This window comes from Vanacampus margaritifer, chromosome 1, assembly GCF_051991255.1.
Source record: "Vanacampus margaritifer isolate UIUO_Vmar chromosome 1, RoL_Vmar_1.0, whole genome shotgun sequence".
In the NCBI taxonomy this organism is placed as follows: domain Eukaryota; kingdom Metazoa; phylum Chordata; class Actinopteri; order Syngnathiformes; family Syngnathidae; genus Vanacampus; species Vanacampus margaritifer.
In genome coordinates, this window is record NC_135432.1 from 20,170,805 (window position 1) to 20,198,713 (window position 27,909).

General features: G+C 40.7%; 1 protein-coding gene and 6 non-coding genes across 7 annotated transcripts; 3 read left to right on the plus strand and 4 right to left on the minus strand.

Annotated features, from left to right (window-relative positions):
* Nucleotides 1-1,304: 1,304 nt before the first annotated feature.
* Nucleotides 1,305-23,834, plus strand: LOC144041037 (uncharacterized). The gene is made up of 9 exons (XM_077555258.1): nucleotides 1,305-1,638; nucleotides 9,507-9,568; nucleotides 10,443-10,667; nucleotides 12,939-12,995; nucleotides 13,225-13,326; nucleotides 19,991-20,098; nucleotides 20,928-21,000; nucleotides 21,226-21,321; nucleotides 21,389-23,834. The coding sequence occupies exons 1-9, from the start codon at nucleotides 1,506-1,508 to the stop codon at nucleotides 21,565-21,567; spliced, it is 1,035 nt and encodes a 344-aa protein (XP_077411384.1). The 5' UTR covers nucleotides 1,305-1,505; the 3' UTR covers nucleotides 21,568-23,834.
* Nucleotides 5,118-5,199, minus strand: trnal-uag (transfer RNA leucine (anticodon UAG)). Its single transcript has one exon. It is a non-coding gene; the product is annotated as a tRNA-Leu (tRNA).
* On the minus strand, nucleotides 5,840-5,921 carry trnal-aag (transfer RNA leucine (anticodon AAG)). Its single transcript has one exon. It is a non-coding gene; the product is annotated as a tRNA-Leu (tRNA).
* Nucleotides 6,357-6,428, plus strand: trnam-cau (transfer RNA methionine (anticodon CAU)). The gene has a single exon. It is a non-coding gene; the product is annotated as a tRNA-Met (tRNA).
* Nucleotides 6,776-6,857, minus strand: trnal-aag (transfer RNA leucine (anticodon AAG)). The gene has a single exon. It is a non-coding gene; the product is annotated as a tRNA-Leu (tRNA).
* Nucleotides 7,862-7,943, minus strand: trnal-uag (transfer RNA leucine (anticodon UAG)). The gene has a single exon. It is a non-coding gene; the product is annotated as a tRNA-Leu (tRNA).
* Nucleotides 8,565-8,636, plus strand: trnam-cau (transfer RNA methionine (anticodon CAU)). Its single transcript has one exon. It is a non-coding gene; the product is annotated as a tRNA-Met (tRNA).
* Nucleotides 23,835-27,909: the final 4,075 nt, after the last annotated feature.

Genomic DNA, 27,909 nt, shown 5'->3' on the forward strand with positions numbered 1-27,909 from the left:
GACTTCTATTCAAAGTGTACTGTACCACCTAAATATTTATTCTAGTTTCGCTGCTGTAGCTTAACTCTTAGCATGGCTTGTCCATTTTCTTCTGCTCTCTCTTTTCATACCGAGTGTAGCTACGATGTACGCCACCATTTTTCTGTCGTTTGAAAAAAATAACAATCATGTTTGCCATTGGCTCAGCTTGCTGTTCCCCCACAATGCCTTGCGGCAGCAGCAAGGTGGTCAACGTGTGGCCAGCTGCTCTCTGGCATGAACAGAGAGCACAAAGGCGCAGCATATGCTAATGGATCAAATATCGTTATCCTCATGAAAGTTGTGTTGTTTCTGAAATTGAAAGAGCATAAGGTCCCACTTTTTCACGCCACCGTGTCAACTGCTCACCTCAATAATTGTATCAGTCGTAAGAAGCTTACTGTAATTACAATATTGTCCTGTCCTCAAACACAGACGCACAAATCACTCATCAAATTAAACGCAACTCGTTCAAAGAGAAGCCATGGCGGGATTAATGTGTAAGTCTCCTACATTTAATATTTACAGCGCAGCCGCACAATTAATCTGACCATGTGTTTTGTCTAATACCTGCGGCTATCATCGGTGCACAGACACGACTACCCATTGTGACCCAAATAGAGGCTGTAAGTTATTATTATTATTTTTACCTTTTAAAGGACATATTCTGGTGAAACTATCATTCCACATTTCAAACTTATTGATTGTGACATAGGAAACTACAGTGTCAGTAGTATTAATGACTCTGTCCTGGCTGCTCAGTACAATATGATTGACAATAAAAATAAAAACAGAAACACTGGAAGAGTCACAGAAAGGCATAAAAATGAACGTTCTTGGAAATAAAAAAAATGAAATGGTTGTGAAGTTTGCCATTCATCTCCTTGATCGACAACACCAAGTTCTGCAAAAGTAGGCTACTAAAACAATGAACAGGTGGACATTTAAAAGTTTAGAGAAGGAAGGCCATCATGTTCATCCTGGAATTTCCTCCAAAAGCCCAGTATCATTCATTTCCCAAACGAATCAATACGTCGAACATTTTTAACCAAAGTGCATTTGCCACCACTGCCTGTATATTTTCAGCTCATCTTTATATTTCCAATACAATACTGGAAGAATGTATTTTTATTATTCTTTCATTGACTGCACAAAAGTTTACATTCGGAACCGGATATACAAATGTGTCTTTCTGCCAAAGAGACGTTTAGGGCCACTGTCAGAAAATCGGCCAAACGAGTATTATCGCCTCGCGGAGGGGAAAAAAGGGTTAAAATGAAGTGGAGGAGGCGCGGCGGCCGCGGCGGTCAACTCGCTAGCTTGGGTGGAGTGAAATGTTGACATGAAGAGCCGCAAATTAGCCGAGCAGACGACTCCCGGGGCGGCAGCGTGGAAAAAAAAAGACACACGCAAAAAGAGCGTATGAAGTAGCCGCAGCGTCCAAAGTGTCCTAAATTCGACGTACAGTGATAAACGCTACAGCTAACATGAGCGATGTGAGTGAGGAGTCGCTGCTGGATTACTTCTACTCTACTGCGGGCAGTTCGGGCAAAGTGAGAAATGCAGACATACTGAAGACTTTTAAGCCTTTTATTGGCCACGTTGACGTGCAGTTACGTGGTAAGTAACATGGACTCAAGAAATTAGCAAAACAAGGCACGACAGAGTTCTGTTCAGTTTGCTTGTTTATGTTGCAAACATTTCTCAAGGTGTGTTCCATCGCTCCCCTATTTGCATGTTTTAAGACAAAAAAAAAAACTTCCAGAGGTACAATTGGAATTAGGATTGTGTCATTTCCTCCCCCATGTGGGGCATTTGAACACCTCCTTTCTTGAGTCTCTCATGAGGGGCAACATCATGACGTCATCTCCAAAATCATAGTCAGTTGTGGTAAAAGTACAGTACGGAGATGCTTGTGTAAAACAGGCTGCTAAAAGTAGTACTAATTCCCCTCCTTTACTTAAGTAGAAAAAGTGCAGACTGCAGACTCACAAATGTCGTTAGGTATGAAACTAAAAAAGATGGTAAAAGTGTTTGTTTCCCTCCTAACATCCAATGGGCATAAGCGGGAAAAACCCTATACTTTTGCTAACATAGGATTTTCCCCAAAAAACTTTTGCAGTTTATATGGTGCAACCCTAAACACAAGTTTTGTCACTATTTTCACTTCAAGTCGGCGGTAGTCAATCACTTTCTGCCACTTGTAAGTACCTTGGCATCTATTGTTTATAAACACTTCACGTTATTGAATTGTCCCTTGTAGGGTGATTTGGTTTGGAAACCCCAAAATGGTTTGAATCGTGAATTCAATCAAATGTGTCAAGTGCACAGACATAATACAAGGATCTCATAAACAGTAGCTACAAGGTTAGGAGTAAACCATTTTGAAAAGGTCTGCGTATCAGTATGCTGTGGCTTACTCAGTTTCTAACAAGGAGGGACAGCCATCTTGCTAGGCAATTTGGCAAATTAGCGGCTAATATTAAACGTCAACATTTGTGAGCTACTTGATTATAACTGTAAATGTTAACATAAGGCTAATGATGACGATTTCATTAGGGTTATATGGTTGATTTAACGTTATAACCACAGATATGACTAAAAGCTTAGAAAAGCTAGCATGCTGTAGTAGCCCAGGTAAGCGACCTATATGGCAGCCACATTGATGGGGGCAATGTTCTATTTACATGATCAGATCAGTCGATTGATTGCAGAAACAATCAGTGGCTAGTCGATTATCAAAGTTATCGTTTGTGGTAGCCCTGCAAGAAACTGTGCTAAGCTAGCATTAATGAATAGAACTTGCTATAAACAAGGTCCTAATATTATCAATTAGCATTCAAGTTTGCTTGAAAAAGTTGCTAGGATTTTGATAACATAGGATGCAAGCATATAAATCGACTTTTTAGCTAGACTTATAGCTGGACAAGAGTACATGTACAGTAAATCTTACAATCTAGAATGTAAATAATTTAAATAGCATTGAGTGTTTAAATTAACTTAATTGTTGTTGTTTTTTTATACCCAACAGAACAGTTTGTTGTGTGAATTAGCATTTATATGCTAACAACAATAGTTGTCCAAGACTGTTTCACAATTCCCTTCCCCTTTAGTCTTTTCTTTTTTTAATCTCAATCTGTGGCCGAAAGGCAAACATGTCAAGCTTGCCAAACAAATGTTGATCCAGTGTGACCTTGCGCTGCTGCCACATGTGGTCCAGATGTGACGTCAGCGACATCTGATGTGGCCGTCCGGTGATTAGAGAAGTGCTTCCCACCACGTAGTGACATGTCTGCTCGAGCATGTGGTCGCTGTTCATCGCGTTGTAAATATGATGATCGTATTTTAATCACAATTAAGTCCACACGCATGATGGGATTTAGACCTCTAACAATCTGATCTGATATGAAAAGTGGGGCATGTTGGGAAATGAAGGAATTGTAGAGAGGGATGAACGGGAATTGAGTTTTCGATCAATTCATAACTTACTGGACATTGTTACCTGCTGCCGTAAGCATTTAATGTTTGTGTGAAACACGTGAGCTGCTGCTTCCTGTTTTTGTGGATCAGCACCAGTGAGTATCCTTTGTGTCCATACCGGGAAGAGGAAACTCCTTGATTGTCACATAGGGACGCACGCAAATATTTACCTATTACACAGCCAGCCAATGGTCCAATATCTGTATATGAGTAGTGACCCGCCAGATGATTGTTAGTTTGAAAATGGCCTTTTTGGGAGGGACTACATAGCCACACTGCTCTGCTGTCTGTATGTTTGTCTGGATATCTAGTTATTGTGTTTAATAGGTTCATTTTTAACACAGTCACAACTGTCAATTGTAACTACAACAAAGCATGCTGGGAATGCCGATTTTCCACAGCTGACATGAAAACTACTAATCCTGTGGAAAAGGCCACAAATTGATTTATTCTTTAAGAGGAATATGTTACTTTTCAATATTTAAGTGTCTCAAACATTGACTCATTTGCATGCATTTGTCTAAAGTTTAGTTCACATAATTTGCGCATTGGCACGTGTGATGCAGTCGGACGTTTGAGGGTAGCGTTGTGCACATTGTTGCGAGTTTGTTCAGCGGCGTGTGTCTTTGTCTTTGTAATTTATGTGCATGCAAACAAACACATTGTAAGAATAAGCCATAGTCTGTTTTCACCACAATAGTTTTAGGTGATGCTCTTTAACATACCCGTTGCTGTGTGACGATTGTGAATTTAACGCAAAGTAATGCGGCTAAGTAGTGCACCAGAAATGGTGTGAAATGTTTTTTTTTTTCTGCTAAAAACAAACCAAGAAATATTGCGACTGGTCCTCTGAAGCCACATTTAATCTCGAGAGGTTTTGCCCGATTTCCCGTCTAACCAGGAAATATTTTTGAATGAAAGTAGTTTGTGTGTGACGTGTTCATTGTGCTGTGTGGCTGCACACCACACACTGTACGTACAAAACTGTTACTCCCGTGATTTTTTCTTGTCACGTGTGGGCTCTCTCACGGTTTGGAAGTCGGCTAACAATTTTAAAATCTTGCCGTGTGAAGCAAAAGAAAAGCAAAGATACTGAGATTTCGGGAAGAAAGAATTTTGGTGACTCTTATGATTTTATGGTGTTAAGAAGACAAAATCATACACCTGTAGTTTCTGACAAATACAATTCTCAATCAGAACTACCGACAAAGCTTGGATGACAGCATCGATGACCTGATTTAAGTGAGAAAATGGCAGTGGTTGGTTTTGAACCCACGCCTCCTGAGAGACCCGAGCCTAAATCCAGCGACTTTGACTGCTCGGCCACACTACCTTCAAATCTCTGTTCAGGAATATGAGTTTGTTGGCAGTGTTAAGACATTTTGGAGGAGTAGAAATATTAGGTTTTTACAAGAACATCCAGGTTAGTGGTGTCCAACCGAACCTTGCGCATAAGGTAACAAAGCCTGCTTAGATCAGAGGTAAATTATCTTCAAGCCAAACAGAAACGTCCAATAGCAAACGGTTGTGGACCTCATGCTTGTTAGCATAGTAAAATAAGCATATTGACTCCAGTCATCCACAGAAATGGTGGGATACTACTTCCATTGTCACAGAACTGGCAGTGGTGGGATTTGAACCCACGCCTCCTAAGAGACTGGAGCCTAAATCCAGCGCCTTCGACCACTCGGCCAGACTACCTTAGAAGCCATGAACAGAAAGGACATTTTTGGGCAATTTAAGTCAAGTCGCGGTCTGAGGCGCAGACTTGGCGGACAAATAGGATTCCACACCAACATCCAGGTTCATGCTGTCCTGCCTTGTGCATAACGTAATGAAGCCTGCTCTGATCCATGAGGAAATGTCAGACCTACTTCTTCTTCAGCTACAACAGAGTACAGGACAACGGGGATCACTTCAGCAGCAGAGTGGCGCAGCGGAAGCGTGCTGGGCCCATAACCCAGAGGTTGATTGATTGAAACCATCCTCTGCTATCTTGACCTGCTTGTTTGTTAGCACAATCCTCAGTCTAGGATGTTGTTTAACTTCTACCAAGTAGTTGGTTTGAAGGTTAATCATGTGAAGTTAAAAATGTAATACTCATTGGCTCTGGCCAAGGGATTTGACCAATTCTTCAATTCATTTACTTCACTTTGGAAAATTGGGCCATCTTTCACAATTCTTAGTCTGATTTCTCTGTGTTGTCACTGATTAAGTAGTCAGTCCAACTTAGTGTGAAAGGCAAAAATACTGAAATTTCGGGAATGGTGCTAAGAGGACAAAACACAAACAGAAAATCAAATTCCTAAACTTTGCTACAAACAAAACTCTAAGGAAGAACTGGCAGTGGTGGGATTTGAACCCACGCCTCCTGAGAGACTGGAGCCTTAATCCAGCGCCTTTGACCGCTCTGCCACACTACCTGCAAAACCGTTTTTAGTATAAATATCAGGTTTCCACAAGAACATCCAGGTTAGTGGTGTCCAACCGAACCTTGCGAATAAGGTAATGAAGCCTGCTTGGATCAGAGGTAAATTATCTTCAACCCAACCAGAAACGTCCAATGGCAAATGGTTGTAGACCTCATGCTTGTTAGCCTAAATCCAGCGCCTTCAACCAATTGGCCAGACTACCTTAGAAGCCATGAACAGAAAGGACATTTTTGGGCAATTTAAGTCATTTTGTGGTCTGAGGCACAGACTTGGCGGACAAATAGGTTTCCACACCAACATCCAGGTTCATGCTGTCCTGCCTAGCCTTTTGCATAAAGTAATGAAGCCTGCTCTGATCCATGGCGAAATCAGACCTAATTCTTCTTCAGATACAAGTGGGTGCAGGACAACGGGTGTCACTTCAGCAGCAGAGTGGCGCAGCGGAAGCGTGCTGGGCCCATAACCCAGAGGTCGATGGATCGAAACCATCCTCTGCTATCTCGACCTGGTTATTTGTAAGCACAATCCTCAGTCTAGGATTTTGTTGAACTTCCACCAAGAAGTGTTTTTGAAGGTTAATCAGGTGAAAGTAAAAATTGGCTACTCATTGGCTATGGCCAAGGGATTTGACCCCTTCTTCAATTTATTTACTTCACGTTGGAAAATTGGGTCATCTTTCACCATTCTTAGTCTGATTTCTCTGTGTTGTCACTGATTAAGTAGTCAGTCCCACTTAGTGTGAAAGGCAAAAATACTGAAATTTTGGGAATGGTGGTAAGAGGACTAAACACAAACAGAAAATCAAATTCCTATACTTTGCTACAAACACAACTCTAAGGAAGAACTGGCAGTGGTGGGATTTGAACCCACGCCTCTTGAGAGACTGGAGCCTTAATCCAGCGCCTTTGACCGCTCGGCCACACTACCTGCAAAACTGTTTTTAGTATAAATATCAGGTTTCCACAAGAACATCCAGGTTAGTGGTGTCCAACCGAACATTGCGCATAAGGTAATGAAGCCTGCTTGGATCATAGGTAAATTATCTTCAACCCAACCAGAAACGTCCAATGGCAAATGGTTGTAGACCTTATGCTTGTTAGCCTAAATCCAGCGCCTTCAACCAATCGGCAAGACTACCTTAGAGGCCATCAACAGAAAGGACATTTTTGGGCAATTTAAGTCATGTTGTGGTCTGAGGCACAGACTTGGCGGACAAATAGGTTTCCACACCAACATCCAGGTTCATGCCGTCCTGCCTAGCCTTGTGCATAATCCATTGTGAAATGTCAGACCTAATTCTTCTTCAGCAACAAGAGAGTACAGGTCAACAAGTACCACTACAGCAGCAGAGTGGCGCAGCGGAAGTGTGCTGGGCCCATAACCCAGAGGTCGATGGATCGAAACCATCCTCTGCTATCTCGACCTGGTGATTTAATAGCACAATCCTCAGTCTAGGATGTTGTTGAACTTCCACCAAGTAGTGTTTTTGAAGGTTAATCAGGTGAAAGTAAAAATTGGCTATTCATTGGCTCTGGCCAAGGGATTTGACCCCTTCTTCAATTTATTTACTTCACGTTGGAAAATTGGGCCATCTTTTACCATTCTTAGTCTGATTTCTCTGTGTTGTCAGTGATTAAGTTGTCAGTCCCGCTTAGTGTGAAAGGCAAAAATACTGAAATTTCGGGAATGGTGGTACGAGGGCAAAACACAAACAGAAAATCTAAATTCTATACTTTGCTACAAACATAACTCCAAGGGAGAACTGGCAGTGGTGTGATTTGAACTCACGCCCCTTGAGAGACTGGAGCCTTAACCCAGCACCTTTGACTGCTCGGCAACACAACCTTCATGCTGGTTAGCATAGTAAAATAAGCATATTGACTCAAGTCATCCACAGAAATGGTGGGATACTAGTTCCATTGTTGAAGAACTGGCAGCGGTGGGATTTGAACCCATGCCTCCTAAGAGACTGGAGCCTAAATCCAGCGCCTTCGACCACTCGGCCACACTACCTTAGAAGCCATGAACAGAAAGGACATTTTTGGGCAATTTAAGTCAAGTCGCGGTCTGAGGCGCAGACTTGGCGGACAAATAGGTTTCCACACCAACATCCAGGTTCATGCTGTCCTGCCTAGCCTTGTGCATAACGTAATGAAGCTTGCTCTGATCCATGAGGAAATGTCAGACCTACTTCTTCTTCAGCTACAAGTGAGTGCAGGACAACGGGTATCACTTCATTAGCAGAGTGGCGCAGCGGAAGCGTGCTGGGCCCATAACCCAGAGGTCGATGGATCGAAATCATCCTCTGCTATCTGTATCTTGTAATTTATTAGCACAATCCTGAGTCTGGAATGTTGCAGAGCTCTTTCGAAGTAGTTCTATTGAAGGTTTATCATGTGATGTTAAGAACTGGCTACTCATTGGCTGTGACCAAGGGATGTGACCCTTTCCTCAATTTACTTACTTCACATAGGAAAAATGTGCTGTTTTTCGCCAATGTCAATCTGTTTCCTATGTGTTGTCACTGTATAAGTAGGCACTCCTGCTTAGTGCGAAAGGCAAAGATACTGAGATTATTGGACCTAATTCTTTTCTAGCGACAAGAGAATACAGGACAAAGCATTTCATTATCACAGCAGAGTGGCGCAGTGGAAGCGTGCTGGGCCCATAACCCAGAGGTCGATGGATCGAAACCATCCTCTGCTATCTGGACCTGGTAATTTATTAGCACAATTCTCAGTCTGGAATGTTGCAGACCTCTTTCCAAGTGCTTCTTTTGAAGATTTATCATGTGATGTGATGTTAAGAACTGACTACTCATTGGCTGTGGCCAAGGGATGTGACCGAGGAATGATGGAATAGGACCCCGGTTCTATTTTGTGGGTTTTCCCTCCTGAACTGGGGCAATGATTGAGAGGGACGGCCGGGGGCATTCGTATTGCGCCGCTAGAGGTGAAATTCTTGGACCGGCGCAAGACAGGCCAGGGCGAAAGCATTTGCCAAGAATGTTTTCATTAATCAAGAATGAAAGTCGGAGGTCAGATCAGATACCGTCGTAGTTCCGACCATAAACGATGCCGACTCGCGATCCGGCGGCGTTATTCCCATGACCCGCCGGGTAGTGCCCGGGAAAACACCAAGTCTTTGGGTTCCAGGGCGAGTATGGTTGCAAAGCTGAAACTCAAAGGAATTTAAAAGGGTCGCAGAGAAACCCCGATGCGCAATGAAAGTGAGGGCCGGCGTCGCGGTCGGTGGGCCCATAACTCAGAGGTCGTTGCATTAAAATCATCCTCTGCTATCTGGATCTGGTCTTCAAAACGTGAACTTATATGTGGGCTAGTCTGATCCGTGAAAGTCCAGGGCTGAAAATAAGTTCATGCTATCTATTATAGTACATCATTAGCAGAATGTCTTCATCAAAGTCTTTTTCACCCTTTTTTTTCTTTTTTGTTGGACCCGTTTTCTTCCTCCAGCTTGCCTAGTAGTGCTTATATAATGTTATTATATAACATTGTGGGTTGTGGATACAGTAAAGTTAGTCAGAATGTGAACTTTTTTTCATCTCCTTCCTTGCAGCTAAATACCGAGAAGAATTCAAGCTCATCATTGACAGAATTGCTGTGGTCAAATCCGAAAATGTGAGTACTCTTGTTGTAATGAATTGTTTCAACATTATTTCAAGTTGAAAACAGCACAAAAAAATTCACAAACCTAAACTGATTATGATCCACTTGCTGATTTGGTGTATAACATGTCAACATTGTTGTATTCCCAAGTCAAGGTAGCTAATCTGCTTTAATGGAGGACTACAAAAGTCTGAGAAGCTGAATGTTTAGTTAAAGAGGTTGAAGGCAAGGATTCAAGAAGTTTAACAAGGTCTCGCAACAATTAATCACTTATCAAAATAGCTATCGATTTAATTGGATAATTAATTAGTTGTAGATTTGATTGTTGCACCTCTACTGTACTACAAGTATTTTTTATACTTACGTATGCTCTATTTGCTCTTAACATGACTTTACTGCTGAGCTATTTAGGCTAGTGATAGACCAGTTCTTCTCAAATAAGCCCCCCCCCCCCCCCCACACACACACACACACACATGCGGGGGAGGGTGCGGTATGAATCCAGATAACTTTTTTTTTTTTGTCATACTGGAATTAAGTGTAATTACACATCCACTACTGTAGGTGGCAGTGGTGTTCTCAATGTTGGAGAGTGCACAAGGCGTATTAGCTCCTCTGCAGAGATGTTGTAACAATTTTATCGACAAACGATAATAAAGCGAAATATAGCGGTGGCGAGGTTTTGTGGGGTGCAAAAAATAAGTACGAAGCACTGTGATTGACTATGGTACATTATAATTTGTGTACAAATTTGGTCAGGTTGCCAGCGTAGAACTATACGTGGAACCACTGTAGGTTGCCGTGGTGGTGTATAACTGGACTATTCTAACCCCTCTCATGTACCTGAATGAGGTCAAACATGGCCTCTGTTGTTTGTCTACCGCAGAATGAGAAGTATCTTTTCCTCAAGAAGAAATACAGACAGCTGCTGCAAGAGCGAGACAAAGACAAAATTCACGTGCCTGATGTGGACGGGCAGAGACGTTTGAGTCCCACCACAGTGTCAGCGACAGCGCAGTGGGAGGCAACGGACACCTCCGCTTGCGCCACGCAGCAGAAGGAATGTCGGGATGAGCTGATGACATGTGGCGAGCCAGACAGTGCTCCCGAGGTGAATTGAAAATGTATTCTCTTCTATTCTGAAACTGCCACTGCAGTTTGAAATAACGCAGGTCAGATAATAGTTTTCATTATGTCAGACATTGTTGGAGTGGAGGTAGCCGCCTCCAAATGTTATACTCAGTAAGAGCCTTGCAATATAAAGTACCACTAGTGTATTTTGACTGTTTTAAATGCTAGCAGTACCGCCATCATCTACCAGGGGGCGCCAAATGAATTGGCTGCTTTCTTGAAGTGGCAGAGACCTGACTGAGTGAGTGGGAGGCAAATCTGTATTTAAAATAAGACCCCTGTTATTATGATAAGCCACAACATGTTGGACCTCATTGGAAAGATAATAATCATTTGCGCCTAATTTAAAGAGCCTCACACAAATTCTCAGCCAAGATATATGGACCTCCTCTTAATGGAGATGTGCATGTAGATGTGATCAGATTAAGTGTGTTTGTTTAACACAGGATGGTCATTTGTGGTCCAACTTTCTGGACAACTGTCTTTAAAACAATTCCACTGCAGTATGCACTCAGCACCCAAGTCAATCCTCCGGTATAAATTCAACTGATTGTGAAGTAGAGCAAATGTAGTCAACTATTAATGTATATTTATTTGGTATTTTAATTTTAGATGACAGGAAGTACAGTAGAAAGTGTATTTTTCCTAAATTAGATATTTGCGCTGAAGAAAAAAAATATTCCAAGTAGTGCTGGGCGATATATATCGTGAGGACGATAAAAATGTTTCCTATCCTGCCACTTTCTTCCTATTGTCATTTACCATTTACAGCAAACAGTAAACAATAAGAACGACAGAGTAAACTTGTGTTATGGTCATCAACTTACCATAATTGTTCTACACAGCTGCCACCAGAGGGCAGACTGAGTAACAATCTAATGATAAATGATGATAAATGGTCAACATATATTACCTTACAGCGTAAAATTAAAATTAAATCTAACAGTCAATGAAAATTTATATTTAAAAAAGTTGGTTGAATTCAAATAAACAATGAATACGACTATTTTGGGAAGGAATTAGCTAACTACAATAAATCTATATTTATCAATTACTATTTGTGTTGTACGCCGTATACACAAGGCTTGAAATAAGTGATTTTGCATAGCAGCTTGTGAGTGTAAAAGTGTATTTTGCACTTCATCAACACGGCCCCAAAAACTTTGATGGGACATAACCTACTAGCATGTCGTCGGCAGGTTAAGGTGTATGAAAGACCAAAAATAAATAAATGTAAGTGAAAATAAAAACAGATACAAAAAATATGATTAAAAATATAAATGCAAATAAATATAAACGGAAATAAAAACAGATACAAAAAATATGATTCAAAAATTAAATGCAAATAAATATAAACGGAAATAAAAACAACAAAATATATGCTTGTCTGTGTGAAAGAGTCTGATGACTTGCTAACTTCACTAGCCTGGGGAACCTCACACCAATCACTGTACACCACTGATCACACCGTGTTATACATACAGACAGTATTGTAATGTTTGGAAACATTTCAAAATGAGCTTTTTTTCTGCCGATAGCAAACAATTTACCTGACTTAATTTGACCTTCTTAAGGCGGCTGCTAAGTTGATGTCACGCTGCAGGTTTGCGCGTGACCACTAGCCAGCTTGACACCTTAACACCGGAGGCGTTTTTTTCTTCTTTCTTTTTTAAGTGTTACACACGTGGCATGTTGTTTTGTATTAATTGTTAAGTGGATTGTTTTTCATGACACCTTATGTGTGAAGCGTCTGACTCACTTCACTGTCTTGTTAGCTTGCTCTGTCTGACACAGCAGTGGGACGACTTCAAGCCAACATGACACACCGGTGTGTGTGTGTGTGTGTGTGTGTGTGTGTGGTCTTGTTTTTGCATAGTGGGGCCAACATTTTAGGATTTCACAGAGTTGTGGGGCCCACCCGACCATGTGGGGCCCAGCCGTCCATGTGGGGACTTTTTGCTGGGCCCCACAAGTTTAGATCTCTTTTTAGGGGTCAACTTGGTTTTAGAATTTAGGTTTGAATTGGGTTATGGTTGAGGTTAGGGTAAGGAATAGGGGTAGGCAATCATTTTTGATGGTTGGGGTTTAGGGAAGGGGCTAGGAAATGCATTATGTCAATAAGATGGCCCCACAAAGATAGTAAAACAAATCTGTGTGTGTGTGTGTGTGTGTGTGTGTGTGTGTGCGCACTGTTGATTACGGCTGATTGTGTCATACTTTTAGTCATCTTTGACTTTTGTCTTGCTTTCAGTGGGAGTCTGAGCAGGACGAGGAGTCGACGGGTAGCATGGGTTCCGCTGCAGTCGCAGTAAGCTTATTGTCTCCACTTTTTCTCATTCTCATAGTAGAAGCTGTCAGGTTGTTGAAAAAAATTTTTTTCTAAAATGTGACTCTGTAGTTGTTTCAGCTATCTTGTGTCTTCTGCGTTAGTAGGTCAGCTTTGCCATGTGGTCATGTGTAGCATAATATAACCTTTAAACCTGTAAACCTTTGGAGAAAAAAAACTCTGCATACGAGCCATTCTCTCTCCATGCCAGCTAGACCCGCTAGAAAAAGAGTGGATCTACTTTGCGGCTGGCGCTCGAGTTCCTGACCTCTCTCAACTGCTTCGACAGGACCCATCACTTGCCAACAAGAAGGTAGCATCCTTCATAGCTCACTAAAAAAGTTTGATGTCAACTATTTGACTACAACTGACCGTAGAAATAAATTGTAGTAAGCAGATGACAATACATGTTTCCAACCAGCTTCCTTGTTACTTTTGGGAAGAACATTTGCATATAACAATAACAGGGCAAAATAACAAATTTGGAGATGGTATTGTGAACCACCCCTGTAAGAAATCCAGCCACCTGGAAAGCAACTTCAAGTGCAGAAGGAACATGCAGTTTAGTTTATTTTTGTCTTTTCAGACTATAAATTGCTTTGGAATATAAATCCTTATTAATTTAAAAAAAACTAAAACAAAAAAAAGCACAGAGCTTGCATCCAAAATTCCGATTCCCTAATCGTGTTGACGGCAGCGAATGAGTTCTGGTTGGATTTTAAACTTCTGTTTCGAAGTACGGCAAAGTTTTCTTTTTAGTATAAAATGCCTTACCTGAACTTGAATCCTGCGTCGCATTGTGGCCAAAGGTAGAATCCTTCACCTTTTAATGTTGTATATAATAAATCCTTGTTGTTTCTGATGTCGCATCCTAAAGAATGTAGCAGAACTCCTCCAAAATTAGTTGCCAACCACCAATAGAAAGTAGAAAGAAAAAATGGAAGGAGAAAAAGAAGAAGAAATTAAACACGAACATGAGTGTCTAATGTCGAACCATCTCCCCAACTAGTTGGCTAGCTTAGTCTGTGTTTAAATCTACTTTCCACTCAAAAGTTAATTTGCTATTTTGTGTTCACAGCCAGCAATTGGTAAACTCACAAGCTGAATGACGGATAAATAGATAATTGATTTGTATTGACCTTAAATCAGAGCAATGGCCCTTAAGAGCTCATACATTACATCCTCAAGAGGAATTTCCGTTGGAACATTATAAATGATTATAAAACGTTGTAAGTCATTAAAACCAATGTTGCGTCAAGACTTTGCTAACATGTTTTCTTCTGTTTTGTGTCCAAACCAGGACTTCACATCGGTGAGTATTTAATCCATTTCCTGTTGCATGCCATAAGATATTATATTACTTTGTATTACTTTGCAAAAGTGTGAGTCCATTCCTGGATGTGTTGTTTTAGCAATGTTATAATAAACACAAACAGTAAACTTTACCACAATAAACAATTGAAACTCTATAATATGAGGATATCCAACTAATACTGTTCTTTTTTTTATTGGGTTCTATTTATTGCGCTCTTTTATATATATATAGCTTCTTTAGAATTGCTTGTAGTTTTAAACTTTTTTTTGTACGCATACTTTTGTAATGTTTAAATTACAAAGCTTTTACATCTCATTTATTTCACTTATTTGAGTGCTTTTAAAAACAAGTTTAACTGCATTTGCTACTAATTCAAAACTTATTATGCAGCCTTTCAACACACCTTTAACCTAAATATGTGAATTACTGTGACATAGCTTAAAATCAACACTTGCTCCTTATCCAACACTTCCAGCGTTGAGCATTTTCTATTTGATCAAAAAAAAAATGAAATTGTGGGAAGTATGAAATGTTACAATGTGATGATGTAGTAAAAACGTGAAAGCTAGTGGGGGAATAAGACTTTTGCAATGTGTCTTAAGTTTTATATGTTGAGGATTTTAATTCTTCCTGTCTGTTTTTTTGTCTTCATGTCCCGATTATCACCGTATTCATCAGGGGGTAAGTTTCTATCCTCCTGAACTATTTACAAGTGCTTTTTTTCCCTTTTTTTTAATCCAGAATACTAGCGTGAACGCGATGCTTGCCTGCCCTTGCAAGAGACTTGCGATCTGCTTGTGTAACTTTCATATGGTCATTCTGAGATTTTTGATCCCCTCTTAATGGAATTCCGAGAAGGCCGTGTTAAAACATCCAGATCATGCATTTCAAAGGTCCACTATCAAAAGGATTATGAAAGATAGCTTTTTAGCTCCTGTGCCCCCCTTGACAACCCAAATCCTTTTATTTGTCTCCCTGTGCGCTTAAGAGATTTGAGCTCATGTTTGTTGTCCCTCCTCAGTGTCACAGTTCTCACACTGTCCTGCAGTCACTGCGGACCACCTTCTTAGCCACCGCAGTACCCACCCGGACAAGATAGCGCGACCGTCATTGAAGTGCACGGAGATGAGAGGGGTGCGGGGGGGTGTCATGGATTAAGGAGAGTCTTAATTCCCCACAAAGACTTCACCTACTTAAAGATAATCTGAAAGTAATAGAGCAGGCTGGGATTAATTGTAGAACAATGTCGCTTGTGTCCCTGGGAAGGTGCTAAGTCCCCTTTGGTGCGCTTTGATGTTCCCGTTTCGCTTCCTGGTCATGTAGAGGAAGATAGCATCCATCCACACTTACCTTACCCGGAGGCAAAAGAGGTCACATGACTCGTGAGAGCCCGATCAGAATCAGTTTTGCCTTTCTTTTGTTTTTTTTTAATCACAAATTTCACTAGAAGTGAATATGGGATTACTCTCATGAAGATTTAAAGGTTTCTGACCAAATATTAATTTGAAGATTGGGTACTTTTAAGGTCAACTTGTTTGAAAGAACCCTCATGTCATATGTTTGTGTCTCTGCTCCCATCATGACGTGGACCTCGCACCCTGCTGTGACCTGCTCTTCCTCCCGGGCCACACAGTTTGTAAGTACATCATCTGGCCATCACTCCTCTTCGTCTTTCTCCTTGCGCTGGGCCCTTCACTTCAGGCAGACGGGTGGGGTGTGGGGATTCAGGAACCCAAAACGAGGGACGCAGGAAGGGGAGACGCTGTATCCTGTTCGGGCTCGTCAGTCACTCTTTCCCACTAGGAGACCCCCTGACAAACGGCGCTTTGGCCGATCAATCTTGTGTTGTGACAGCAGGCCGACAATAGAGACGGAGATACTAGATCCAGACGACATCCATGGCATGACATCCTCTGTCTCCTGTACACCTCCTAGCACATTACAGGACTCCTGTTGTTTTAAAATCCCAAACAAAAGCACCACAGAGGGAGCAAAACTGAGATGGCGGGCCTTGCTTGGTCAAATGGTCGTCCTTCAACTCTGAAATTGTCCCTTGTGACCATGTCGAGGTATTCTTGAGCAAGTCACTGAATCCCCGTTCGCGCCCAGTCATTGGCTAGTCAATGAGCTTTTGCTTTCCTATCATGACTACCGTATATATATATTCCATTAATCATTGTGTGAATGAAGCCACACAGTGTGTTCTTTGAATAGCTTGAATATGAAGCCCTTTACAAGTGAAGCCCATTTCCCTTTAACAAGGCCAAGCTGTTGGCAAAAGGGGTACCAGAATAGTCCTCAATGGAGTACGTTTCCAACTTACAACTGTTAACATATGACAAAACACTGATGTGTTTGTTGTGTGACCAGGATGTGGTGAGCGTTACTTTGATACATGTAAAGGATTAATGTATCTGGAAGGACTAAGGATACGATATGATGGACATGATACGAGTCCTGCTGTAGGCAAATGTCAAAATGGCAACAAAATGTTGGAGAGATGCTACTCTGTTCCTTGCCACTGTCAAGTACTATTGACTGTGCAATTTAGTAATCCACCCTGACATACTGTCATTTCAGTAGTTTTATGATTAATATCATTTATTACAAGCATGTTGGCCATCTTCCTCTTAGCTTACTTGACTGTTTCCTGCTCCATATTTGCAGGAGGAATCGAGCTGTAAATGGCATTATTGCTCACAGTTGTCCGAGATCTGGGGTGACCTTGAATGCTCTAGGGTTGACAAACTGTCTGTTCCTACCAGTTCTCCATTTGATCTAAAAACAGTTACAGTCTGGTTTGTAATGTTTGTTTACCTGGCAATTGCACTTTGGAGGAAACATTTAAAAACAATTATGTGTTTCAAGAGTGGATGTTTCTGGGCTTGTGGACATCAGTTGCTGTTGCTGCTTTTTGGTAGGGATGTTCGATACCACTTTGTTCCAGAACGATACTACTACGAGTACTCAACTCTTGCGTAGTCACAGATACTAACATCAAGTACCGATACCACTACAAAAAAAAAAAACAGGAACATAGTTTTAATAATAACTCAAGAATAATAATAAAAAAAAAAAAATACCTACCGTATTTTTACGACCATAAGGCGCACCGTATTATTGGGCACATGGTAAAACATACGCTAGCTTAAAACATACGGTAGCATGCTTTCACGCTAACACTTACCTAGCGTATGTTTTTAAAAAGGTAGCAGGAGCAAAACTGAGTTGGGTTGCACTTTATTGAAGTATTTAACAATGTACTCACGTTACTTTTGATTAATCCTCATCCACAAATCCCTCAAAGTCCTCATCTTCTGTATCCCAAATGAACAGCTGGGCAAGTTCTCCAAACGTTCCCTCTCGCCAGTCTCGTGTTATGCCAAAGAATGCTTATCCCCGTAAAGAATTGTATCTGCGGATACAACGCATGTTTTTCAATAAACACATGAAGAACACACGTGTGTTTTTAAAAAGCTCAGACGACTGAATGTTATTGTTTTTTGGTTTTGTTCCAGATGTTTGAATTTTAAATAAGTGGAGATTCTTTGAAAATTCCTTGTAAACAAGTATTTAAACATCTGGAACAAAACCAAAAAACAATAATCAGTCATCTCGGCTTTTGCTATGCATAGCTGAGATTTCCTACTGGGCGCATGGTCATTGAACGCACCTCGAGTCCACTACAGAATGAGTGAATACAGTATACATCCCAATATAGCATTTCTCCATGAAATTGCCACAAGAGTGAGGCCAATACTGGTATTGCGAGCACCGATACTGTTACCTGCTATCAGTGCTTGCCCATCCCTGTGTTTATAAAATACTGTCAAATCAGCAATGACAAGCGGGTGGTATAGATAGACGCATTTCAAATTGAATGACTTCATCTTTGAAAGAAGAGATTTACCCCCCCCCCCCCCTTTACTACAGTAGGTTGTTTCTCCTGTAACCGTCTGTATGGTGAACAAAAGTATCCTGCAGCAAACGTGTAGGTTCCAAAGTAGCTCAAGTAGCATTCCCATTGCTCACGTTCAAAGGGCATGTAGCCAACCCCAAAGAGAATACTGTCATAGAATAACATCACGTCTGCCCTCGACAAGCTGACCTGATGAACTCCTGCGAGTCCTTCTAAGAACTTCCATAAAGTCTCCATCCAGCAGGCTGAAGTTATTTACACTTGTCCAAAAATAATAAGTCATTCTGATGTGGCTTGTGTTTGATTTTCCGCGTTAAGGGTCCGATTCTGACAGGATGGTTGCGGTTATTTAGCTGACACCTGTTGATAGCCCATAATTACACACCCTAAAGAGTGATGGAAAAACACAGGAGATCACAGTCCGACAGGTGGACGTGTGTGTTTCTTTCCCGCCGCATACTCGCCTCTATTATTTTCACATTGCGTGCCAACATGTGGACGTACCTTTGTAAAGGCTCGTTATTGCGCTTTGACGTGCGCTGACAGTCGTGTCTGGGTGGGGCTCCCCTTTGCGGGTCACACTAACATCATCAATCTTGCCTGCGGTGACAGGCGGTCGGGCCCCCCCCTACCGTGCGCACAGCACTGTGTTATTTTGTAATTAGGCTCCGTTAGATGGCAGGAAACCATCCCTCCATTCATCCTCTCCTCTCTCCAGTGCAGCTGGTCCGACTGGCGGCCAATAAGAAAGGCCAATCACAACTTTGTTGCCGCATCTATCTTAGCGTGCAATGTTTCTTCACTTGGCGACTATGAAGTGTCTGAGATAAAGGAGGAGGCACGTGTGCGTGTGTACGACCGAGCATGCCTTCATGGGGCTTCATTTCTGCACTGGGATCATTCAGGAACAGAGAAATCGCCCAAGGTTATTATAGTTCACGAAAACTAAAATTGAGGGGGGGAAAAATAGATAAATTCAAGATTAAATGAAAGATAAACATTTTGTTCTTTGTTTATACCTGCTCTGTCTGTCAGTAAATAAAAGCAAGTGCTTTGGAGTGGAGTACTTCTCAAAGAGAATAATAGCCAAAGTCCACTTGAGAAGTTTGCAATTTGGGAGTAAGGCAAAGAAAGCATATTAAGAAGGATTTTGTATATAAAAAAGCATTTTGGATATTACCAAAAAAACTGAATGTTTCTCATGAATAGTTTCACTGTGCATTGTGATCAATAACAACTCATGATACCAAAATTTGGCTTGTATACGATGACCCACGGCAAAATTTGAAAACATCATTAAAAAGCAGTGAAATATTAGCCGACCGCTAAACAACTTCAAATTTGTTTTATTTTCATTAAGACTATTCGGATACTACCGGTAATTAGAATACTTTTGATAAAATGGAGGGGGAAAAAAACATTTTGAACATTTGTACATTCTACTAAGTTGTATTTATATACAGCAGTACTGTCACTAAAATATGTGTTGTTTATTATTTTGGTGTTTGAGCTCATTGAATATAAACGTTTGACATCAAAACCACTGCTACTTTGAAAATGTGCAGAATAGAGGCTGATTTGATCATGTATTGTAACATTGGTGAGCAAATGGACCATTGATTGCAATTCAGTCAAATAGAAAAGGGATTTCACCTCCATCATTTTTCTGGTACTGTATGCCAATGTTTAGAAAGCGCACATTGTTTACATTTATTTGCACTTTTTAACATTTACTGCATTGAGGACTTTTGTTGTCTCCCACAGACTGCTCTGCACTGGGCTGCTAAACACGGCAACGAGGACATGGCAACTCTGATCGCAAATGCCGGTGCTGATGTCAACACCAAATCAGTGAGTTGTTTTTTTTCTCTCTCTCTCTCTCGCTCCTCAGTCATCATTGTTAAGATGTCAGCGAGATGTAAATATTGTCACCCTCTTAAAATGAAAAATATTATTTTAAGAAGGCGTCGATATGCATTGCTGCTTTTTGGTAGAAGACTGGTCGAAACACATTCTGGTGCCAAGAAAGTTGTGACGGTTTTAGTGTATTTTGTAGAATAGAAATAGTAGACAAATGCAAATAGTAGACAAATGCATAAACAGGTTATGTAAGAGCACTACATACAGATCATTTCGTAAACTTTTAAAGCACCAAAAACCAAAATAATACAAATATCTTTGGCACTGAAAAAACGAATTGTTTGCTAGTGTAATCCAAAGATTCTGTGTAATCCTTTTCAGTCCAATCATTGATCTATTGATTTCTCTCTGTCTCTTGCAGCATGTGAGTAACCTGTCACGTGGCGGAGCGTACATCTGTAGTGAAGATCCAGCTGTGCAAATGCACCACGGGAGCGCGGGCACCCGGCTAATAAATCATCACATCATGTCACCTTAATTGTCTCCCATAACAGGGCATCTGTGTCCCAGCATGCATTGCTCTCAAACGACGCAATTTTCGCCGAATTACCTGGCAATTATGTTTTTGTCATTATTTTGTGTTTCCACAAGCTTTTCTAATTTGTATTTTCTTTCCTCGCTGCCGGGCCTTGGGAAACTCCAGGGGGTAGGTGCTCTGAAACACACACACACACACACACCCCACCCCCGTTAAGTTTGCACGCAGGAGGAATGTCACCACTCTTCCCTTTACTCATCCATATGATCTCCTCTTTCACAGGGTTATACGCCGTTACACATCGCAGCCCTGCATGGACATCGGAACGTTCTTGATCTGCTTGTAGGGACTTACGGTAAAACCTTTGCCTGTAATACAATGAGTTATTTACATATCTGCCTGACATTCAAGAACTCCCCGTTTTGAAGCTCTGCTCTGGCTTTAAAGTTTGAGTTATTTGCACGTGCACACATGGCCCTAATGAGAACAAATTAGAGTGGCAGGCCCAAAAATATCAAGGAAAAGATGCAATTGTCAATCGATGATCAATAATATATCTGAAGTGAAATGTTTCCATCAGGTGCTAAGGAGAACTTGAGGGATTACAGTGGCCATCTTGCCTTGCATTATCTCAACCCCAAAGAAGCAGAAGTTCCGGAGGAGGACTGTGAGCTGCGTGAGTGACCTTTACTTTCATACAAGGACACTCGTAAGTCTGTCCAACGGTTTGCTGTCGTCCACAGCAGCAGATTTTCAGGTGTCCCAGGCCAGGGAGCGCAACAGGAACAGGAAGTTGGCCTCACTCTTCCAGTCCAGGAAGAAGTGGGGCTCCGCCGAGGACCTGGCACCCATCGAGGAAGAGAGGACGCCGTCGCATCAGCTGGCCCTTCCCGCCTTCAGACCCAGGAAGTTCTCACGCTGACACCCAGGACTGTTCTGCAAGTTGAAATCAACTTTTGCTTCATTGTTACTTTCTTGTAAATGATCACCCGACACCAACATCCTCCATGCACTCAAGCAGCTTCTACATGTACCAAATCATTGGGTCATATCATTAGAATATCGAGAAAAAGTCTATTTTAATCATTTGTTCCAAAACGTGATACTTGCAGGTTACATTAGTTCACTACACCCAAACCTTTATTTGTTTCGATTATTGATGATTATGGCAGAAAGAAAGAAAATTAAGAAATCCGGTGTTTCACTAAATTAGAATATTGTGACAAAGCCCAACATTGGAGGCTCGCTTTGTCCCAATCTTAGCTAGTTCACACTCTAAAAACTGTTGGGTCAAAAGTAACCCAATTAACTCATTCACTGCCATTGGCGACTATAGACGTCAAAAATTCATGTGAACTTTTTCTATTAGTTTAACTTTTTTTTTCATTTCATTTCATTTTTTATGAAAACCTAGAAAAAAAATTATTGTACATTTATAACAGATACAAAAATTTGTAACCGTGAATCAACTAATAAGTCAAGCGATTAATTACGAATACAAATTTTAATCGTCTGACGCCCCTTATTTTTTATTTAAAAAAATGAATTAGGGGCGTCAGGCAATAATTTTTTTAAAATTGTAATTAATCGCATGACTTCACTAGTTAACTAGTTAACGATTAATCACAAATTTTATATCTGTTCTGAATGTACAATAAAAAAAAATCGAAGTTTTCTTACTCTTGTTAGCAAAAGTGGAAAAAAATGTCAAACTAATAGAAATAGTTCAAATTAATTTTTGACGTCTATAGCCGTCAATGGCAGTGAATGAGTTAAGGATAAAAAATGGACCGATCCACTTTTAGGGGTCAATTTGATGCAACTTTCTGTTTTTTTTTATACAAAATGACCCAAGTAAATGATCTGGCCAATATTTATGAGTGTACACTGAAAGACCCATTTCTTGACTCAAAGTTGGGTCAAATCAACCCAAGTAGAGGATCGGTCCATTTTTGACCCATAGTTGGGTTATTTTTGACCCAACTATTTTTAGAGTGCATTCAAAACAAACTGCAGAAGTTTACGTGAGCCTATAAATGGTCTCTCAGTCTGGTTTAGTAGGCTTCAGAATCATGGGAAAGACTGTTGACTTGACAGAAAAACATCGTTGACACTCTCCAAAGGTCTCAAAAAGAAATTGCAAAAGAAGCAAGCTGGATGCTGTTAAGAGGAAGAGGAAAACATGTGACAAGGATGGAGACGAGAGAAGCAAAATGTTTTGTCTTTCTGCCATAATCATCAAAACTGATACAAATAAAGGTTTGGAATACAGTATTTGACTTTGTGTATGGTGAACTAGTAACGTAGCATTCAAGTTTCACAAAAGATTGAAATGAATGAACTTTTCCTCCATATTCTAATTATCTTTCTTTTGGGACCATAGCAGTATTTACCCTCGAATGAATGTTACTTATGGAGCTTCCTTGCCTTCTAGCTCAGGATCATTTTCAAGTGATTGTTTACACTTTAAGCCCTGAAACCAAAGGTAGCTTTTTTGGGGGGGAAAGCTAAATAACTACCTAAAAACGGAATGCCTTATTACTATACTTTGATGTAACTGCAGATTTGGTCCAAAACTACCGTTAAGAGTATGTACTGGCTTATACCTGCAGGAATTTAACTCGTTTTTAATCATGTGTGCTGGAAATCGCTTACATTTCATTATTTCATGCCTGTGTTAAACCTTTTATTTCATGCACTTAGATGAGAGCAAACAATATTCGCTTAAAGTGAGAAGTGTGCAGCTAGCCCCCCCCCCCCCAACTTAGTTTTTGTGCTGCAAACTTATAGTTCTTAGATGATGAGAATGTGTCTAACAAGGTTTTTAAAAAGCTGTGGCAAGAAGATCATCTGAAAAATGACACAAATTGTAACCTTTCAAACCACTCGTGTGACATTTCCAGCAATTGAATAGCTTGAGGTGTCACTTTGTTGCCATTTGGAGTCCAGACGCAGATAATTAAGTGCCTTAATTGAATTTAGCACTACTTTTAACCCGCCAATGCTATTTGCAGTGTTATTTTGCCAATTTATATTTCAAAGGAAATTCGGTTCCTTGCTGTCATACTTAATTGTTTGAAGCCGATACCCGCAATTTGTAATTCACTTACTTGTATCAGCCTTGACTACGTTGTTTGAACAAAATCGCTATATTGTTTATAGGTATTAAACAATTTTATGCTAAACTCACATTTTAGTGTCCTTAAAATTGTATCTGCTTAATTCGGGTACACGCACGCACTTTTTCTTTTTTTTTCAATCAGTGGTGATTTGCTTGATGGTAGATTTAAAAGACGACGTCATCTCACCGTCCCTCTCTAGGCATGACCAATCAAACCAAGAAGAACCAAACCTCATACACTTGCATTGTGGCGATTCTTTCTGAGATGAAGATCTTCATTTTATTGTTAATTAGAAAGTAGATCAAAGAGATAGAAGGTGCAAATGATATAATAATGTTGAGTTCAACAAAAAAAACGTTTTGTGAATAGGTCCCCTGCGTAACACCGCCTCGGCCAGCGGTCCTTTAACCACCTGACTTTGTGGTCCACAGATGGAGTAAATATGTGTCCTGCAAACTCTCCATACGGCTTTTAGCTCTTAATTCCTGATTAGCTGAAAAGGGCAGCACTTGCTCTCGGGATCTTGTGTATCAGACAAGGGGGGGGGACGGGGGCAAGTGTTTTTGTGCCTCATTTTTTGAAGCGGGGATGTTGGCGGGATAAGAGGGAGTTTCTGTAATAGATACTTATCTTACTGCCCTCGAGCCCCTCCAACAAGGTCCCCCTGTGAAGAGATTATAACCCAGGGAGGCACATTAACTCTAATCCCATGCTTTGAGGCTTCGCACCCCCGTACCACCCTCTGCCCCATTTATTCCATCCCTTGTGTTGTTTGGGGAGAGGGGGGGGGGGGGCCACCTTGTTTCTGGTGCTTGTAGGAGCAAGGCCTGTGGCTACATGACGCCTGTGTGTGCGTGCGTGCGTGTGTGGCGGGGGGTGGACCGACCGCGGCTGTTTCTATAGCCCGCTGACTCGGGTGAAAAGCAGTGAGGGCTGCATACTGCTGCGTAACTGATTCCTCTCTCTGAAGAGATTAGGCGCTACATTGTGGGCTCGGTTGCTCATTTCCATGAGAGCGCAGCCTCCCGCCGGCGCTCCGCTGGCCTTTGTTATTTGCACTCGGAAAACACAGGGCCCGATGTGCCGGGCTTCCTCGTTGTCATTGTCTCACAAACTGGCCCCCGAATGTAGATGTCATGTCGCAGATGCCCAATAACCTCATTAGAGCCTGGTGAGAACACATGCGTGAACTTCACTTTGTTGTGTTTGGATTTGACGCGTTAGGTCGCGTTAACCTTTGCTTATTAATATGGCTGGGAGACGTCATGTATACCAACCACACTCCGAATCACCCGTTATGACTGCATGAGAAACCAAAACAATATTTATCTATTACATTTTTTTGCTCAGTCAGTCAGTTTGGTGAGGGACTCACTAAGTCATCAAAACAATCTTGTTCTGAGAGAACAGAAACACCCAAATTTGATTTCTTGCCTATACAACCAAATTTTTTTGACAGTTTTAATAAGGGATGTAACGATATCCAAACGTCACGATACGATATTAACACGATATTGTGGGGAGGTTGGTGATACAAAAAAAAGGTCACAATATCGTAAAAAAATGAGCTCATACTAAAAAAAAAACACAATATTGTTCTTTTGTACATAACGGCAATGCATATAAACAACCCACAATCTCTAATAACACTTAATATTGCGGCACTTGTTAATGCAAGCATACATTGACTCCCTGCACATATTGGCTGGGTTCACATACGTTCCCCTTCGTCTGACCTTTAGCGTGGATTTTAAACATAGAAGGGCCAAAACATGCCTTGTGAAAATTAAACGGCACTTAAAAAAAAAAAGTAGCCACTAGTGGTTCTAGCACTGCACGAATAGAAATCAACCTGACTTTTTGAACAGATGTGCTGCTTTTAATTAGGTGATAAATGATGACGACGATATATTGTGGCAGTTAATATCGCGATATCACGATATTGCCGTTACCGTTACATCCTTGGTTTTAATACCATGTATGTTTTAAGGTATGGGATGGCATGGCCGTGTTTACACTGATGTGACCATCAGAAAATTGGTTTTGATTTGAAAAAACAATTGTTGCATTTAAAAATCATTGCACGCTCACAGAAATATTTAAGCCTAACGTTTAAGATTTATGTAATTTAAAAAAAATAACAAACACACATTTTTTTTAAAGTAAAACTTATATGATACATATTCATTAGTCTAATAAAGCCCCTTTATTCGAAATTAATAATCCTCTGTAATATTAACAAAGTATAATTACTTTTTTCCCCATTTTGGGATGTCTATTCAGTTTAATCCCAAAAACATAAAAATGTTTAAAAATAAAAATAAGTTTTTTTTCATGGACTTAATTGTGCACATAGCATTATATTTATTGTGTATAACCTAATTATTATGCAATTCAAACAATATACTTTATGTTTTTTAGATAAATACTCTTATTATTATTAATTTAGAGTAATTATACTTTATTAATATTAAATACATAAATCTGAGGATTATGCATTTCAAATAAATAGGCTTTATTACATTAATGAATAATATAAGGTTTATTTGGTAGGTTTGTGTTAGAATGATCTTTCAAAAAAAATGTAATGGAAATTTGTCATGCAAAAAAATGACATGAATCTTAAGTAAGGCTTGAAATATTTCTGTGAGCGCATCCTTGTATCAAGATACATATTGAATGGTCTGATATGAGAGATGTACATCAGATGTAAATCGCTTTGGCATGACTGATAATTTGTTGTTTGGGGTTGGAGAGCTGTCACATGCCCGCTTTACTTCCATATTAATAAACGTGACAAAAGACGTACGATATTGAATCAAACTCAATCCAATTGTAAACATTTTAAAATCACTACATCCTTGAATCATATCGCACCCCATGTATCAAGTAGCTAATATAAACATTCCACGTTCTCAATTATTTAGTTAGTCTGGCCTAAATGAAATAAGCGCAACCTCACCAACTATTGGCCTCGCATGTGTATTACAGCGTTGTTGTTGTTTTTGCAGGATGGTGTGAATGCTGATAGATTTGACATCTTTACGTGAAAAACAAAATGTTTCCGCTTTGCCTTTGTCGCTAGCGGAAATGTGCTCTTTTCAAAATAATGCCTTTTCTTCATCCAATTTGTGAATTTCACCAAGTGAGGCGGTGCAATATATACTGTATGTATATATTGTCAAAGCACCTGCCTCATTTGATTTTGGCTGCACACTATTTGATGGATCAAAAATCCCATTTTGGTTTTGAACACTTTCATGTTCAGAGCTTCCCGTCCCGCTGCAATTACGCCAAAAAAGGAAGTGGTTTCAAATTATGAAATGATCCTTCACCACCGGCGGCGGCGGCGGCATCTGTCACGGCCAGCCATCACCTTCCAAACCAATGGCGCCTGTCACTCACCCAGCAGAGGGCCGTCAATCAGCCCGCACCCTGAAGGCAGTCTGGGGGGGGGGAGACCTCGGACCGGCCCCAAACAAAGACATACTTACATTTGCAAGCGCTTTCAACGCCACTACTATTTTGAAAGAATGATAGAGTGCTACTGATAAGAGCAATGACAAAAGACAAAAAGGGGGGGAGGGTTCTGGGGGAGAAGAGGAGGTGGTGCTCTTGGGAGGGGCTTAGATAGTAAATAAGTGGGAAGGCTTGATAACATTCACGCTTTGCTTACATCTCCCCATTTGTGCCGTGGCCCCAGGAAAATCCCATTAGGCCGCTCGATTGGATATTTGCACTAAAGCATTTCATGCAAATGATGGCCACAATCATCACGACGTTGATCTTAACATTTCCCATCCACAAAAGTGACCTTCCAATGTCATCAAAAAGAATCGTGTGTGTGTGAAGCACTCGTGTCATTACACGCGTAAAAATCAACTAACGAGGCCAAGGTGTTGACCACCCTTGTGGATTGTCGCTGGGACTTTTGTTGTCCCGCTCTCGCCTGCCGATGAGCACTTCTAATGACACGTTTCAACCTTTTGTCAGACACTTTTGACAGGCTTCACGCCTCCAAACTCGTTATCCCCGTGACATATTATTGACATATTTGACAATACAGTGATAAGACATACATGTGTAAGTGAAAAGGGGGAAAGATCTTTTTGAAAAATGTCCACACAATTCTATTTCAAGAT

Coding starts and splice junctions, on each gene's coding strand:
- LOC144041037 (XM_077555258.1), top strand. CDS start 1,506: ATGAGCGATGTGAGTGAGGAGTCGCTGCTGGATTACTTCTACTCTACT. Junction 13,327..19,990: donor CATCACTTGCCAACAAGAAG/GTAGCATCCTTC, acceptor TACTGCATTGAG/GACTTTTGTTGTCTCCCACA. Junction 21,001..21,225: donor TCTGCTTGTAGGGACTTACG/GTAAAACCTTTG, acceptor TGTTTCCATCAG/GTGCTAAGGAGAACTTGAGG.